Raw genomic sequence first — 17,637 nt, 5'->3', positions numbered from 1 at the left:
TTTCAGGTCTTAAGTCAGTGCTACCTTTGTCCCTGAGCTCTGGCTCACATTTCCCTTACCCCTCAATTTCATTGATAAACTGATTCCATGATCCAAGTCTCAAAAGTCCATTTTTTCTTGCCTTAACATGTTATATATTCAAGATATTTAGTGCAATATTAGTACAGATATTTAGTAGTTGGATATATCCAAGTACAATGCTCAGAAACCAATAAATTACTTAAATGACACTTCTCAACAAAGTGGTAAAAAAATTCTAATTCTTTAGAGAACAGGGGTTCACCTCTTCCATCATAGATGAGGCCCTCACACGCATCTCCTCAGAACCCTGCAGCTCTCCCCTTGCTCCCCTAGTTGCAACAGGGAGTGCCCCAAGTCCTTACCTTTCACGCCATCAGCCGTCACTTACAATACATAATCCTCCGAAATGTTGCCACCTCCAACAGGATCCCACTAGTCATCTTCCCATCTCCACTCCTTTCCCCCTTCCGCAGACCGTTCAATCCACAACTTGTCAACACATCCCTTCCCATCCAAACCACCCCTCCCCAGGTATCTTCCCCTGCAACTGCAGGATGCAACACCTGTCCCTATACCTCCTCCCTCAACTGTCTAGGAACCCCGATAGACCTTTCAAGTTAGGCAGAGGTTCACCTGCACCTCCTCCATCCTCATCTACTGTATCCGTTGTTCATGGTTTGGACTCCTACATCGACAATACCAAATGTAGACTGGGCGATCATTTCACTGAACAGTCCGCCTGGACCTACCCAACCTTCCGGTTGCCAAACACTAATTTCCCTTCCCATTCCAACACTGACCTTTCTGTGCTAGGTCTCCTCCTTTATCAGCGAGGTTAAACTCAAATTGGAGATTTATACAAAAATGTAAAGATGGCTCTAGTCTTCCCGTGGGGTGCAGCGCCTCTTTAAAATAGCAGTACTCTGTGCCATGGTGAATTGCCTGCAATGTTAAATGCTATTGTACTAATTCACATCCGTGCTGATTCACTGCAGCACTCAACACCCACTGCAAAAAGCTGTTTAATTAAACAAGGCACCAAATGTAAATGTTTGAAATTTTATTTAGAAAGTGCATTTTGATTAAAATATATTTACATATTAAAACCCACTGAAAACTGCTCTTAACAAAACAGTGGCTAAAGCCAATTAGGCTCCTTTATAAAATTCTTAACAGCACCAAGCCTCATTCAAGTGTTTCTGCAACAAAATGACATGCGCCCACTGTTGCAGAGCTGTAAATTATGTAATTAAACAGTTACACTTGAAGTAACATGTATATCTTCTTTTGCTTTCAAAATCCTACAATGTGCAATCTCCACCAATTCCAAACTTTGGAATTAGTCAGAACTCAGCCGTGTGCCCAAACCGGGTTATTATCAATGCAAACTGAAAAGTCAGTGATGTGTGTGGAACTAACACGTCAGCTTTTTAATCCTATTTTGCCACCCGACTGCAAATCTTCACCGTCCTTTCAAAACTCGGCATCAAGTGAGAAAGAATTGTCAGCACTCTTGGCCATCACACCCATCCTCTGATACTCTCCAACTTTCTTTTCAAAAAAATTAGTTTTGCCTTCCAAAGAAATGTTCTCCATAAAGTCAAATGGATTCTCAGCTTTATAGATCTAGAAAGAAATAGTTGTTAACACTTGGTTAATTTAGCATGAAGGATTCAATAATATATTGTATATTACAAAGGGACACTAAAGTACTTCATACAGTGCAGGTCTCCTTATTTCAGGAAAGATGCCAATAAATTACAAGCTTCACAATATTGAAGAGCACATTGTTTCACAAGGATTGACCGATCAGAATAGCCGGATATGGACAGAGAAAAATAAAGATCTAGATTCTTGCATCGTATATTCTGTGGGGTATTGACAGGGTCGATGGTGACAAATATGTCTTGTGGGAGAACCCTGAACTGATGGATCACTAAAAATAAACACTGTGAAACTCATGGAATTTCAATCAGATCGACCACAATTCTATTAAAGTGGCAAAGTAGGTTTGAGACTTGACACTCTTATTAATATGTTTGTATATCATACCTTATTGAATCCCAGTTCCAACATCAATCGGTCAGCTACAAATTCAATGTAACGTTTCATTAAGATGCAGTTCATTCCAATCAGGTTTACTGGCAAAGATTCAGTCAGAAACTCCTGAAATGCAAAGTATATATTTTAAATCCCTTATTTTTAGTTGGTGAAAGATGGAAAATGATACCCAATACCTTGTGCTGTGTAGATTAGAGGCACTGAGCAGTTCCCTTTCATGCAGTATCTATATACTAAAACACTCGTTTGTTTGTTCCTGAACTACAGCCAAAACGGTACACGATAGCGCAACAATTTTAGGCCCACCTTACTCACCATCGTCCCTTTGGTGCTAATGGAAGTTTCATTGAAATCGGAGTTATATTTTTAAAGATATTCACATTTAAAAGTTTAAATCTATCTCCTAGGAAGGGAGGGAGGGGGTGGAGGGAGGGAGGATAAGGGGGGTTGAGGGGGATGGAGGAGAGGGTGCTGCAACAATGAAGGAGTTTGGGCCCAATGGGTCCACATGGTCTATTTTTTTAATAAAATTACCTGTTCTATTTTCACAGCATCCAGAATGATCCCTCGCACCTTCTCCTCTGATGGTTTTTGTATTAAGTGTTTGAACATCAAGCAGGCAAAATCACAGTGCAGACCCTGAAACAAACATCACAACAGCACATTATGTCTGGCAGAAATTTTATTTAGATCAGAACGGCCCGACTGTATGTAAGGAGTCTGCCAATAGTAGTACAAATCTAACAGAATTGGTCAAACAAATCTAATACATTGAACACAACTACACATCTAACATTTCTAGCCTCAAAGCTATTTTAACCTTTCAGCTGGAGGACTCCCATGGTTAAACTTTAAAAAAGAAATTAATAAGCCTGGATCCTTTTTCAGATATTTCATTTAGTTGATTATTAGCAAACCAGAAATTGCACTAAGAGCACAATGCTAAATTTCTAACGTTGCTATAAAGTGGGAAATTTGAAGAACCCCTGTTCCTTTAAAGAAGAAGTGACCCATAACAGATCATGAACTACATCAGCCACTCAGAATCCTATCCAAGCAAAATGGTTGCTTTCAGCAGGGAAGTGGAATGCTGGAAATGAAACAGCGAGAATCAGTTTAAAAAAAACCAATGTCATTAATTTTAAAGAGGCATTGAAGCAAATCCACAACCCAGGCGGCTTGATTATCATACCTCATCTCTGCTGATCAGCTCATTGGAGAAAGTCAACCCAGGCATTAAACCTCGCTTCTTCAACCAGAAAATAGCAGCAAAGGATCCAGAGAAGAAGATTCCTTCAACAGCAGCAAATGCAACGATCCTCTCACCTGGCGAATTCAAGAATTTAACATATTCAAATGTGTTTAAGCTGTGAACGCAACTTTCTGTATTTTAAAATACAAGCAACTAAAAAAATGCAAAGGCTACTTATTTATTTATGCAGGTCCCATCACACAAGGGATCTGTTTATCCCCAAGGCCTGGAATTTCCAAGCTTAAGCACACTTATATTTAAGGGAAGATCCAGTGACAATGCGTCTGTTGGCTCTGACCTCATTTGTCAGATTTCCTGCACAATGCAGGAAATTACAGTTGTAAACCCAATATCAGGGTGGAAATTCTAAAACGCAATCTCAGGGCGAAAACATAAAAGCAGCCACAACCATTAATCCTCTGAAAGCTGCCTCAGCCACATCACATGGACTTGAATTGTTTTCTCCGGAACATTGGAGATGGAGGGGAGACCGATGTAAAATTATGAGACGCAAGTTGTGGTGCCAAAATGCGAAACTAACAGCAAACATTTGCATTGATTAGATAAATTCAAACAGCTTTGTCCACTATTGTCACTGGAACCAAAAGTGGTATTCCAATTCACAAGGATAATCAAAGGATAAAGTGGGCAACAGTGCGACAAGTATGCAGGAAGATGAGGAGGAATTTCTTTAGTCAGAGGATGGTGAATCTGTGGAATTCTTTGCCACAGGAGGCTGTGGAGGCCGTCAATGGATATTTATAAGGAAGAGATAGATAGATAGATAGATAGATTGATTCTTGATTTGCATGGGTGTCAGAGGTTATGGGGAGAAGGCAGGAGAATGGAGTTAGATGGGAAAGATAGATCAGCCATGATTGAATGGCAGAGTAGACTTAATGGGCCAAATTGACTAATTCTGCTCCTTTCACATAAAGATTGTTATGCGATATTTCTAAAATATCCAGTGACTTTGCAATTTCAGGTTATTTCCTGGATTAGCTGTACGGAAAAGAATGCATTGCAGTTACATTGGATGTGACGTTATAGTCAGAATTAATTTTCTTGAAAATACCCACTTTCAATAGTAAGTCACTACTCACCAAATGTTGCTTGCTTGTCACCAATCCAATGCAGTGCCCAGTCGGCCTTTTTCTTCACACAGGACAAAGTCTCAATTGCATTAAACAGATAATCTCTGTGAAGGAAAATGGATATTTCAGAAGCATGAATGCAGAGAAAAGTCATTAATCTGAGGCTACCATGAGAATCTATTTACCTCTCTTTAGTATCCTTAATGTAAGTGTCAATTAGAAGACTGTACATTTCAGAATGAATATTTTCCATTGCAATTTGGAAACCATAAAAGCAACGAGCCTCTGTTACTTGAACTTCTTGACTGAAGCGCTCAACCTGTGGGCCAATGAAAGCAAGATCAGCAAATAATCCAAGAAAAACCTCTGACTTTAAGATTCCAGGTAAAAACAACACATCTTACCAGATTCTCATTAACAATACCATCACTGGCTGCAAAAAACGCCAAGACATGAGAAATGAAGTATCGCTCATCTGACTTCAAGGACTCCCAGTGCTGGAGATCTTTTGAGAGATCAACCTACAAAAGCAATTCAAAGCTATTAATACCCAGGACACTGTCACAAAATTCAACAATAAAACCTAGGTTGTAACTTCAGAGCAATGCAAAAAAATGGTACAGAACGTCACGGCGCAAAAATCTTCGCTTTGTTGTATTTAAAGACAATTGTTGGTTGGTGAAATGTGAACATGGGATGGAGAAAAAGGCTAAATCCTGGCAGCATTTGAAAAATGCCTTAAAATTGAGTATCGCATGTTTAGAAATAGTGTACCTGGACTTCCAGAAAGCCTTCGATAAGGTCCCACATAGGAGATTAGTGGACAAAATTAGAGCACATGGTATTGGGGGTAGGGTAGACATGTATAGAAAATTGGTTGACAGACAGGAAACAAAGAGTAGGGATTAACGGGTCCCTTTCAGAATGGCAGGCAGTGACTAGTGGGGTATCGCAAGGCTCGGTGCTAGGACCGCAGCTATTTACTATACATTAATGACTTAGATGAAGGGATTAAAAGTAACACTGGCAAATTTGCAGATGACACAAAGCTGGGTGGCAGTGTGAACTGTGAGGAGGACGCTGTGAGCATGCAGGGTGACTTGGACAGGTTGGGTGAGTGGGCAGATGCAGTTTAATGTGGATAAATGTGAGGTTATCCACTTTGGTGGTAAGAAAAGGAAGGCAGATTATCTGAATGGTGTCAAGTTAGGAAAAGGGGAAGTACAATGAGATCTGGGTGCCCTTATTCATTGTCCAAGTCACCCTGCATAGAAAATTGGTTGACAGACAGAAAGCAAAGAGTGGGGATAAATGGGTCCCTTTCGGAATGGCAGGCAGTGACCAGTGGGGTACCGCAAGGTTCGGTGCTGGGACCCCAGCTATTTACGATATACATTAATGACTTAGACGAAGGGATTAAAAGTACCATTAGCAAATTTGCAGATGATACTAAGTTGGGGGGTAGTGTGAATTGTGAGGAAGATGCAATAAGGCTGCAGGGTGACTTGGACAGGTTGTGTGAGTGGGCGGATACATGGCAGATGCAGTTTAATGTAGATAAGTGTGAGGTTATTCACTTTGGAAGTAAGAATAGAAAGGCAGATTATTATCTGAATGGTGTCAAGTTAGGAGGAGGGGGAGTTCAACGAGATCTGGGTGTCCTCGTGCATCAGTCAATGAAAGGAAGCATGCAGGTACAGCAGGCAGTGAAGAAAGCCAATGGAATGTTGGCCTTCGTAACAAGAGGAGTTGAGTATAGGAGTAAAGAGGTCCTTCTACAGTTGTACCGGGCCCTGGTGAGACCGCACCTGGAGTACTGTGTGCAGTTTTGGTCTCCAAATTTGAGGAAGGATATTCTTGCTATGGAGGGCGTGCAGTGTAGATTCACTAGGTTAATTCCCGGAATGGCGGGACTGTCGTATGTTGAAAGGCTGGAGCGATTGGGCTTGTATACACTGGAATTTAGAAGGATGAGGGGGGATCTTATTGAAACATATAAGATAATTAGGGGATTGGACACATTAGAGGCAGATAACATGTTCCCAATGTTGGGGGAGTCCAGAACAAGGGGCCACAGTTTAAGAATAAGGGGTAGGCCATTTAGAACCGAGATGAGGAAGAACTTTTTCAGTCAGAGGGTGGTGAAGGTGTGGAATTCTCTGCCTCAGAAAGCAGTGGAGGCCAGTTCGTTGGATGCTTTCAAGAGAGAGCTGGATAGAGCTCTTAAGGATAGCGGAGTGAGGGGGTATGGGGAGAAGGCAGGAACGGGGTACTGATTGAGAGTGATCAGCCATGATCACATTGAATGGCGGTGCTGGCTCGAAGGGCTGAATGGCCTACTCCTGCACCTATTGTCTATTGGTCACTGAAAGCAAGCATGCAGGTACAGCAGGCAGTGAAGAAAGCTAATGGTATGTTGGCCTTCATAACAAGAGGAGTTGAGTATAGGAGCAGAGGTCCTTCTGCAGTTGTACAGGGTCCAAGTGAGACCACACCTGGAGTATTGTGTGCAGTTTTGGTCTCCAAATTTGAGGAAGGGCATTCTTGCTATTGAGGGAGTGCAGCGTAGGTTCATGAGGTTAATTCCCAGGATGGCGAGACTGTCATATGTTGAAAGAATGGAGCGCCTGGGCTTGTATACACTGGAATTTAGAAGGATGAGAGGGGATCTTATCGAAAGATAAGATTAAGGGATTGGACACACTAGCGGCATGAAACATTTCCAGCAATTGCAGTTTTGTATCCTAGTTCCAACAATTCCACTCATTCATTGCCCCCACCATTAATTTTATTTGCATTGCTTCCAGGCAGAACAGATGTAATAAACAAACCTTCAGTCATTCTCAGGCAGCTGCAGACTGTTAAGTCCCTTGGTCTGCACCCTTTGTCCCGTCCCTCCCCCCCAAAAAAACCCCATTTCATTTCTGATGGAAGAATACTGACTTGTGCCATTAGGTTTTTCTTTCCGTGAATGCTATCTGCAAGATGTTATGACTTCAGCATGCAGATAGAAACAAGCACAGGTTTTCAGTACATGCTGTTGCCAGTGTGGGTCTTATTTATTTCACAAAAGTACACTGTACATACTCACCAGACTGATAAGACAGAATATCACATGACACAAATCATACCATAAAAGTACTGTTCTTAAAGTTAGTTACTATTTTATATACTACGCTGCTCTCCACTTAAAAAGTAAAATAACTTGTAAATTAGACAACGAATAATTTTATTAACTTAATCTGACGACTGGTTTACGCACTCTTTCTGATCTCCTGAGTGGTTTAGGGGGAGTGTCAGGTTGTGCTTCTAAAGGAGTCAAGTTTCTACTTTCTTTGGAGATTCTGCTTACATCTGAATAGACAATAGGTGCAGGAGTAGGCCATTCAGCCCCTCGAGCCAGCACCGCCATTCAATGCGATCATGGCTGATCACTCTCAATCAGTACCCCGTTCCTGCCTTCTCCCCATACCCCCTCACTCCGCTATCCTTAAGAGCTCTATCCAGCTCTCTCTTGAAAGCATCCAACAAACTGGCCTCCACTGCCTTCTGAGGCAGAGAATTCCACACCTTCACCACTCTGACTGAAAAGGTTCTTCCTCATCTCCGTTCTAAATGGCCTACCCCTTATTCTTAAACTGTGGCCCCTTGTTCTGGACTCCCCCAACATTGGGAACATGTTTCCTGCCTCTAATGTGTCCAATCCCCTAATTATCTTATATGTTTCAATAAGATCCCCCCTCATCCTTCTAAATTCCAGTGTATACAAGCCTAATTGCTCCAGCCTTTCAACATACGACAGTCCCGCCATTCCGGGAATCAACCTAGTGAACCTACGCTGCACGCCCTCAATAGCAAGAATATCCTTCCTCAAATTTGGAGACCAAAACTGCACACAGTACTCCAGGTGCAGTCTCACCAGGGCCCGGTACAACTGTAGAAGGACCTCTTTGCTCCTATACTCAACTCCTCTTGTTATGAAGGCCAACATTCCATTGGCTTTCTTCACTGCCTGCTGTACCTGCATGCTTCCTTTCAGTGACTGATGCACTAGGACACCCAGATCTCGTTGAACATCCCCTCCTCCTAACTTGACACCATTCAGATAATAATCTGCCTTTCTATTCTTACTTCCAAAGTGAATAACCTCTCACTTATCTACATTAAACTGCATCTGCTATGTATCCGCCCACTCACACAACCTGTCCAAGTCACCCTGCAGCCTTATTGCATCTTCCTCACAATTCACACTACCCCCCAGCTTATGGTACTTTTAATCCCTTCATCTAAGTCATTAATGTATATCGTAAATAGCTGGGGTCCCAGCACCAAACCTTGCGGTACCCCACTGGTCACTGCCTGCCATTCCAAAAGGGACCCATTTATCCCCACTCTTTGCTTTCTGTCTGTCAACCAATTTTCTATCCATGTCAGTACCCTACCCCCAATACCATGTGCTCTAATTTTGCCCACTAATCTCCTATGTGGGACCTTGTCGAAGGCTTTCTGAAAGTCGAGGTACACCACATCCACTGACTCGCCCCTGTCAATTTTCCTAGTTACATCCTCAAAAAGTTCCAGTAGATTTGTCAAGCATGATTTCCCCTTCGTAAATCCATGCTGGCTCGGAATGATCCTGTTACTGCTATCCAAATGCTCAGCAATTTCGTCTTTTATAATTGACTCCAGCATCTTCCCCACCACTGATGTCAGACTAACTGGTCTATAATTACCCGTTTTCTCTCTCCCTCCTTTCCTGAACTTGGAATAATACCAAAGTCTGACAGATCTGCTTCTTGTCTATGCTTTGCTCTTGTACCAGTTCATCCCTTGCTGGGATCATATGGTTTATGTGCACACTTCTAACACATCCTCCAATTTCTACCAAGTACCTCCTGGTACCACTCATTTCAACTACTGCTCCCACCTCCCATTTGTTTGCTTTGTAAGGGGGGGCTGAGAACACAAACCAGATCATATGTATTGAACCTACATTCTTTTTGACTTCCACCATAATTACATTTCTCATCAGATTGTTTGCGTTCAACCTTAGGAGATGGGATAGGTAGAACCAAACTGTCTAGTTCTGAGCCTTCTTTTCACGAGTTCAGCTGGCATATACCCTGTGGTAGATTGTGGCGTGGTACGATATTTCAGTGAGAAATAGCTAGCCGCTGTGACATACTGAATTACCCCAGTACTCTTGGCATTTTCTGTTTAGCACAATTTTCATGTGTGGAAAAGGATTCTCTCACGAATTTAATTATTAAACAGCATTAGTCTCCTGCGCATTTTAAGGACACGTTTAAACTGCGCATCATAAAACAGATTGCAAAACCTCCCCCTCACTCTAGCTTTCTAGCATTTGACAATGTTACACGTCTGTGTTAGTTCAGTTATTATCAGGGAGAACAGTGACAAGGGTCCAGGATAGTTAGCGCCTGTTGAAAAATATCGGTTGTGTTCCAATACGTATGATGAACAACTTAACGGAGATTAAATTAAAGTAATCATGTACTCGTCAAGATATAACGGTTATTAATAGGGAAACGGGAACCAGCCGGATTAAAACGTTTCCTGCGAATTTAATTATATCAGCAGTAGATTATTCCTACTCCCATCGGCGTCTCCTGTATATTTTAAGGATAAGTTTAAACTGCGCGCCATAAACAGGGTTGCAACATCCACCCTTCCCTTTTCCATTTTTGCTCAACTCGATGAGAGTATAGAAACTAAAACAGAAGATAAATATTCAAAAGGACTCCAGACGCCTCCTCCCGGCTTGTTAGGCACAACACAGGTATATAGCGGTTCGTTAATCAGAGGACAATGGCTTTGGAGCCCAGATCCCCAAACACATAGGGGCTCTTCAAATTCTAAAGACCAGAAAGTGGTGAAGAGAAAAAAAAGATATCAGACAAATTTAAACTTTGTAACGAAAAATATCAGCTGTTAGGAAGTTACCTCCTCTGCCGTCCAGAAAGATGCTTCAGCTTTCTTGTACATCCGCCAGATATCGTGATACTGTATGGGGAAGATGACAAAACGGCGCGGATTTTCCCTCAGAAGCGGCTCATCCTGTAACCCCGATGAGTCGCTGCTTTTTCCAGGCTTGACCTGTGAATAAAATGTCCGGTCAAGCACATAATCACTTTTTTTAAAAACACAGTTCCTTACTATTAGGAGGGGGGGGGGAGAGAAAAGCAAACATTTGGCGCCATTCAGCTCCCACTCCTCATCCTCGCAGAAGTACGCAATTTTTTTTAAAAATGAAGTTGTTTAACACTTGGAAATATTGGGTATTGCACAAATGTACTCTGAAGTGAAGTGAAACGCATTCTTTGCAGTTTGCCCAGAGAGCGAGGTTTGGCGCCACAATCCCACCCCGCTCTCCGGACAGCGGGAAACCGGTAGAGCCGCGGTAAAACACCTCAGGCACAAAATGTTTGAGTAACTTAGCGGAACAACCAGCACATTTCTGGAGAAGAGGAATAGGTGACGTTTCGGGTCGAGACCCTTCAAACTGAGAGTCGGGGAAAACGGGATCGAGAGATATAGACAGTACTTTGGACAAATGAATGGAAGATATACATAAAGCAACAATAAAAATAGAACCCACATTCCCTCCACTACATTTACTTACTTGGGGTACTGCGAAGATGTTGCGGGCGGTTTTACTGGCCAGGACCCGGGTACTGCTTAAAGAAGGCGGCTTTAGAAAAAAAAAAAGAGAACATAATTACTCCGTTGATTCCTCCGATCGCTTTTGCTAAAGAATGAAACAACACCCGGCTCACTTCAGGGGCTAGCGAAGCGGGAGAATTTAAAAAGCGCTTTCTTCCCCCCCCCCCCTTCACTTACCGTGTTCTCCTTGTCATTAAGAGAGACGTCATTCATCTGAGTGAAGACCACATTCTCGTTCTTGGCAGCGAGAGGAGTGCGGGCGGGAAGCATTGTAATATCTAAAAAGGTTTGCTAATTGTGTCAGATTTACAGAAAAGCTGTCAACTGTGAACCGGCTTTCGGAGTAAAACTAGGGAGATTGATGCAAAGTATGGAAAACAATATGAAGCAGTTAACTGCTGTGGTAAATGCGGCAGCTAGTGCGGGGTGGTGCAGATTTGGCGGCAGACTGTGAGCTGGAGCTGCAGACTGTGAGCTGGGCTGCAGACTGTGAGCTGTGGCGCGCTGAATGCCGGCGGCCGGCGCCGCGTCCCCTTCAAATCCCGGCCGCATTTGGCGCCTTCTCCCAGCCGCCCAATCAGCAGCGGCGGAACCTCCCCGCCTGTGACGCGGCCGGGATATTGCTGGCCAATCAGCACCCGAGAAACCCCTTCGCGGGAACTTCAATCTGTCACAGCGCGGGTTTGAGCGCGGAGACCCTGCGGGTTAAAGAACAGATGATCACCCGCTTGGCGGGAAACACTGACATTTAGCACTTTTTTTACACAATGTATTTTTTTCTTATCACCTTCGTAAGATCCTATATTAATTCTTAAGTTGCGTACAAATCGGTTTTCATACGCTTTTAAATTGCAAAACTTCGTCCGAATGGTTCCCTAAAAAACTTGCAACTTATTACCGGTTTACCTACTGATTTTAAATTAAAGGGAAATACCATCGAAATTTGGCTTATCACGATGACCATGCAATTTACTGTTTTGATTAGGTATAAATCGCAATGTTTATTATACGTTTATTATACGTTACCGAGAGTTTTAAACCATAAAATTGATGCAATGCAGCAGTAAATCAGAACCATTTGATATCTGCAAAAAAATAACGAGTTCATTAAGTTCTGACAGATTCGATCCTGTCGTTTATCCTGGCATTATCACGGTTCCGTCTATTCAGTGTGGGACAAAATATTAACATAATGTACAGTATTTGAATACGCAATGAAAGCCTAAGGCAACCGAATACATAATGTAATGTATTTATTTACGTTAGTAATGTGCAAGGAAATACAATTACAATCAAACCGCGCACAACCAACTTGCAAATCCAAATTTTAATCAAACTTTCCCGCATGAATAAAATCACCATTCTCAATGGTGCTTACGTTTTCTCTGAAACTGCAATGCAAAGAAAATACAAAGCATATGTTGGGGCAATCAATAAAGTAAAAACTGGAGGAATAACGCCTCATATCTCGCCTCCCCCTCAACAACCACTCCCCTTTCCGCTCCACACATATCCCCCCACACCCTTTTTCTTCCTGTGCACCACCTAGACTCACCAATTTCTCCCATCCAAGCCCCCCTCCCCTACTGCTACTTTCCTCCCTCTCGCTTTGCAGTTCTTCAATCCCATCACACCTGTTTTAATCTCTGGTCTTCGTTCTAACCATCTGTCTATTAACACCCCCTCGCCTGCATCCACCTATTATCCGATTATGCTTTATCCTGCCTCTCCCCTCTTCTAGGTTTCTTCTTCCCACCTACAATCAGTCTAAAGAAGGGTCTCGACCCAAAACGTCAACTGTCCATGTTCTCCAGAGATGCTGCTTTACCTGCTGAGTTAGTCCAGCACTTTGTGCCCTTTTGGAGTGTTGGGAATTCTCATCTCGCCCTTGCAGGGGAGAGATAAAAATGAACAAGGGTTCTCATTTCTGATGAACTTCGAGTAATTTGAGCTGGACAAAATTTGCATATCCTACAACTAAATTTAAAAATAAACTAAATGAAAGAACTAAACGATCTGCAGATGCTTTAATCGTGAGTGAAACACAATGTTCTGGAGTAACTCACAAGGTCAGACAGCATCAGCACCAGTCCACAAATCTGGCATAGGTAGAATTGGGGCAAGCGGGTGGTAGTTTGGGAAGAAGTGCATTTCTTCCGTTATTTACACTGGCTTCTATATGCTCCTGAAGCTAAGTTGAATGCCTTGAGCAGTCATTGGCTAGGAATTCCCAGGAATCAATGAGGATGCTGCACTCCCTTAAGGATGCTTTGAGAATGTTGTTGGGTTATTTCCACTGTCCACCTGGTAATCTCTGATGGTGTCAGATGATGGAATGGTGTCATGAATACATAGTCTGACTGGTTGTAATTAGGGCCTTAATGCTTGTGACATTGCCCAAAAGAGGATGCTGCTGTGAGTTTGCTTATCCTGAGAGAGATTTTAGAGGATTATGTGGAGACAATGTCCGTGGCATCTCTCCGGCACTTTGAGATGCCCGCTGCAGGAGTCCATGTTTCTGAAATGATGAAGAGGGTAGAGATCGGTGCTGCCTGGTAGACCACGAGCTTTGAGCCAGGTCTGAGGTCTTGATCTTTGTACATTTTTTTCTTCAACCAACAAAGGCTGTGATGGGCACTGAAAGAGATGATGAATGTCATTATCAATGTACGTCGTCATCGAGCAGTCTACTCAAGGGATGGCACAGGGTTCACATTTTGCAGGATATTTTCATGGACCATTATCGTCTGGGGTGCTGTGCTGTGCAGTTGGGGTAGGTTGTTCTGCAGATGTTAAATGCATAGCCCATTATCTTGTGTGTTTCAATGAACAAGATGATGGTAACTTGAAGCTCGGCCTCAATATGTGCACTTGCACAAGTGTCGATTATCCAGCACTTCCATTTATACTTTCATAGCAGAATAATTCAGCCCACTTTTCACAGGGAAGAGGCAATTGCTGATAAAAAAAATTAAAGATTAAAATGTAAATTATGTTACATAGAAAGCATGACGTAAGAGTCATGGAGTGATACAGTGTGGAACAGGCCCTTCGACCCAACTTGCCCACACCGGCCAACATGTCCCAGCTACACTAGTCCACCTGCCCGCAATTTGGTCCATATCCCTCCAAACCTGTCCTATCCATTTACCTGTCTAACTGTTTCTTAAATATCGGGATGGTCCCTGCCTCAACTACCTCCTCTGGCAGCTTGTTCCATACACCCACGACCCTTTGTGTGAAAATGTTACCCCTCAGATTCCTATTAAATCTTTTCCCCTTCGCCTTAAACCTATGTCCTCTGGTCCTTGATTCACCTACTCTGGGAAAGAGACTTTGTGCATCTACCCGATCTATACCTCTCATGATTTTATACACTATTCTCTGTAAATATTATCTGTACCCTTTCCAGCTTGATACCATTTTCTTTTGACATGGTGCCCAGAACTGAACACAATCCTCTAAATGTGGCCTCATCAACGTCTTGTACATTATTCATTGCCTGGGCATGCCCAATGATGCTAGTAGAGGACACAATCAATTTTATTGGTCAGCTTTCATCAGGAACAATGGTAATGTGTAAATATTAATCACATTACTAGTGGGAAATCCAGTTGTCCTGCCACTAATTAAATCTTCTGCGCAGCAGAACAGTATCTGGTCTGTGAAATCAGTGAACAGATTGGAGAGAGAAAAGTGGGCAGGTTAATGTTAGGAACAATGTTCTTGGGGTTACCTGTGCCTGCAATGAGTTAGTGTTAGATACACAGTAGATCGACACAAAACGCTGGAGTAACTCAGCGGGTCAGGCAGCAGCTCTGCAGAGATGCTCCTAGTGGTGGGTTGAGACCCTTCTTCAGACTGAAAGTCAGGGGAGAGGGAAACGAGAGGTATGAAAAGGTACAGAACAAATCAGAGCCAGCACCAATGACTCAGGAAAAGTGGAGCCCAGAATGATAGATTGTAGCTTATAGATATAGCTTAGTGGGGTGGGGGGGATGCGCAGGAAGGTTACGTTTTATAAACATACTAACCGCAGGCACCAATCTCTAATATTCTTATAATGAAGGAGTAGGATGCTTTGCATTCGTAAAGTCACTATTGACTGTCAAGGTGGACACAAAATGCTGGAGTTACTCAGCGGGTCAGGCAGCATCTCGGGAGAGAAGGAATGGGTGACGTTTCGGGTCGAGACCCGTCTTCAGAATGATGCCAGGGGAGGGGGCAGGACAAAGATAGGATGTAGCAGGAGACAGAAAGACTAGTGGGAGAACTGGGAAGGGGGAAGGGAAATAGAGGGACAGAGGAACTATCTGAAGTTAGAGAAGTCAATGTATTCCTACCCATTGAATGTCAAGCAACTAGGTATATGAGTTACAATTTTAAAAGTTCATCATGTGTTGTTAAAATGTTGTGAATGCAATATTACAAAGCCTGCTGGGATACTTGACCAACATTAAGTGTTTGTGACGGCCAAGAACTGAGGAGCCATTAGTTAGTTCAGTACTGGTAGTTCAAGGCCATTTGGAATAGAACATTCGGCATTTGAATGTTAATTGTTTTAAAACCTTGACGACTGGGAAATGTATTTGAAAAGAATGAGATGAATGGGAGGCATGAGTCACAAGATGTCTGGTGGTGTTACACACGAGAACAATGAGTTCATGCCCTGGTCTACTTACAGAGTAGAAACAAAACTGCTAGAGCAACTCAGTGGGCCAGGCAGCATCTGTGGAGGGAAATGGACAGACTATGTTTCAGATTAGGATCCAAATCATTGATTATCCACAGATAATCCTGAGGTGCTGCCTGGCCTGTTGAGTTCTTCCAGTAGTTTTTTCCTCTCTCGATTCCAGCATCTGCAGGCTCTTGTGTTTCCTACACACAGGGTGTTCTGAAATTCATGGAGAACAAGAGGGCCTGGATAAGTGGTCATTGTCAATACTCGCGTATGGTCACATCACTATCTGTTCACTGCCAATCATTTCCTTTGCCTCAAACGTCTATTTAAAAAAATCCCAAGGCTGCGTGAAGTGTAGATGGAGTCAATGGTGGGGCGTTTGGTCTGTGTGATGGACTGGGCTACATCCATAGCTCTCTGCAATTTCTTGCGGTCTAGGGCAGAGCTATTCCCAACCCAAGTGAGATTGCAATCCAACAGACTTCTTTCTACGGTGCATCTGTAGCTGTATGTTGTCTAAGGTGTCAGTGTAACAGCTTAAAGGGCCTGTCCCACTTAGGTGATTTTAAGGCGACAGCCGGCAACTAGGCTGTCGCCGAACGTTCACCAGGTGTCGTAGGCATGATTGTGAGGAGTCGTCAAAGAATCGTAGCGGATCTCGGCGCATTGCTGAAAAACTTTCCAGATCGAAATTTCTCGGCGACAGCTGGCTTGTTGCGGGCGCTGTCGCATGCTGTCCCCAGGTTTGCTAGGTTGTCGCAGATGCATTTAGAAGCACGTAATATTAAATTAAGAAAAGGCCAGAAGATACCAGAAGATAGTTTTGTATAACCAATTTATTTACCATCAGGACATTTGACAGGTAGATTGGAGGCGACAGTTTGACGGTCAGGTGAGCGTGGGAATTTCACAATGTTTCCGAAGACGGTGTAATCTCTTAGCCAGGTGCTAGTTTCACAAAAAAAGTAACTTGTATCGACCTGACTCAGCATTGTCGTGGTCATAGTCGTAGGGTAATAGAAAATTTCGGCGATCTGCTACAACTTTGACAGTCGCCGGCAATCGCCTTAAAAATCGTTTAACTGGGACAGACCCTTAACATTGCTGCTAGGTCTGGGTTGCAGTAAATACTGGACACCTCAGAAAAACCCATAGTAGTCTTCCAAATGTCATCTGTGGCACAGTGGTAGCACATGCTCCTTTGTGTTGGAAGGTTATGGTTTCCTGGTCCATCTCCGGAGACATTGGATGACAATGTTGGCTTCAGTGCAGTTTTGACGGTGTGCTTCTCTATCTACTCTACTAGATGGATGCAAAAGAAATTTAAAACAAAATTTGGGAGCTCCCCTGATGTACTGGCCGATATTCAACATTCTGATATAAAACAGATTATCGGTTCATTTCCTCCCAGCAATTTGTGTGTGATTGCCCTTTGCTGTGCACACAAAGTACTGTACTTTGTTGGAACCAAAACATTTGGGGATTTCCTAAATTTATAACAGACACTATTAGAGAAATGCAAGTGTATCCATTTTTTTTTAACTAAATGAAGCAATTCTATGATAACAAATTTACTGGAGCATGGGAACAATGTTGGAAATTTCTCCTGGCTCTTGGAAACTTTGAGCATTTCTAGCTGCTGTGTTATATCTAATACATTTTCTTATTCAATCACAACACAAATTTATTTTGTTCGTAGTCTTGGTTGAAGCACTTGTCCCACTTTTGAGAAATACATAAGACTGTATAGAATGTTGGTCTTGGACTTAATAAGAATCCTAGTAGCTGCAAATTCATTGTGTGGGAGGCACTCTGACAACCAAACCAAATCAGTAAGCACATTC

At 42.8% G+C, this 17,637-nt stretch overlaps 1 protein-coding gene across 1 annotated transcript; it reads right to left on the bottom strand.

The window, feature by feature from the left end:
* Positions 1 to 1,098: 1,098 nt before the first annotated feature.
* Positions 1,099 to 11,603, bottom strand: rrm2 (ribonucleotide reductase M2 polypeptide). The gene is made up of 10 exons (XM_078400103.1): positions 11,290 to 11,603; positions 11,072 to 11,140; positions 10,393 to 10,545; positions 4,833 to 4,949; positions 4,614 to 4,747; positions 4,438 to 4,532; positions 3,275 to 3,408; positions 2,617 to 2,721; positions 2,074 to 2,187; positions 1,099 to 1,647 (listed from the first exon to the last, which is right to left on the bottom strand). Exons 1-10 carry the CDS (start codon positions 11,380 to 11,382, stop codon positions 1,495 to 1,497), a joined length of 1,167 nt encoding a protein of 388 aa, XP_078256229.1. The 5' UTR covers positions 11,383 to 11,603; the 3' UTR covers positions 1,099 to 1,494.
* Positions 11,604 to 17,637: the final 6,034 nt, after the last annotated feature.

Source organism: Rhinoraja longicauda, chromosome 5 (genome assembly GCF_053455715.1).
Source record: "Rhinoraja longicauda isolate Sanriku21f chromosome 5, sRhiLon1.1, whole genome shotgun sequence".
Taxonomy (NCBI): Eukaryota; Metazoa; Chordata; class Chondrichthyes; order Rajiformes; family Arhynchobatidae; genus Rhinoraja; species Rhinoraja longicauda.
This window is presented reverse-complemented; position numbering and strand designations above follow the sequence as displayed.

What these genes read in the sequence shown, in the direction of transcription:
- rrm2 (XM_078400103.1), bottom strand. Translation starts at nt 11,382, where the DNA reads ATGCTTCCCGCCCGCACTCCTCTCGCTGCCAAGAACGAGAATGTGGTC. An exon ending in ATTAAGGATACTAAAGAGAG is followed by an intron (nt 4,533 to 4,613) that starts GTAAATAGATTC and finishes TTTCCTTCACAG; the next exon opens with AGATTATCTGTTTAATGCAA. An exon ending in TGGAACTGGGATTCAATAAG is followed by an intron (nt 1,648 to 2,073) that starts GTATGATATACA and finishes ATTTCTTTCTAG; the next exon opens with ATCTATAAAGCTGAGAATCC.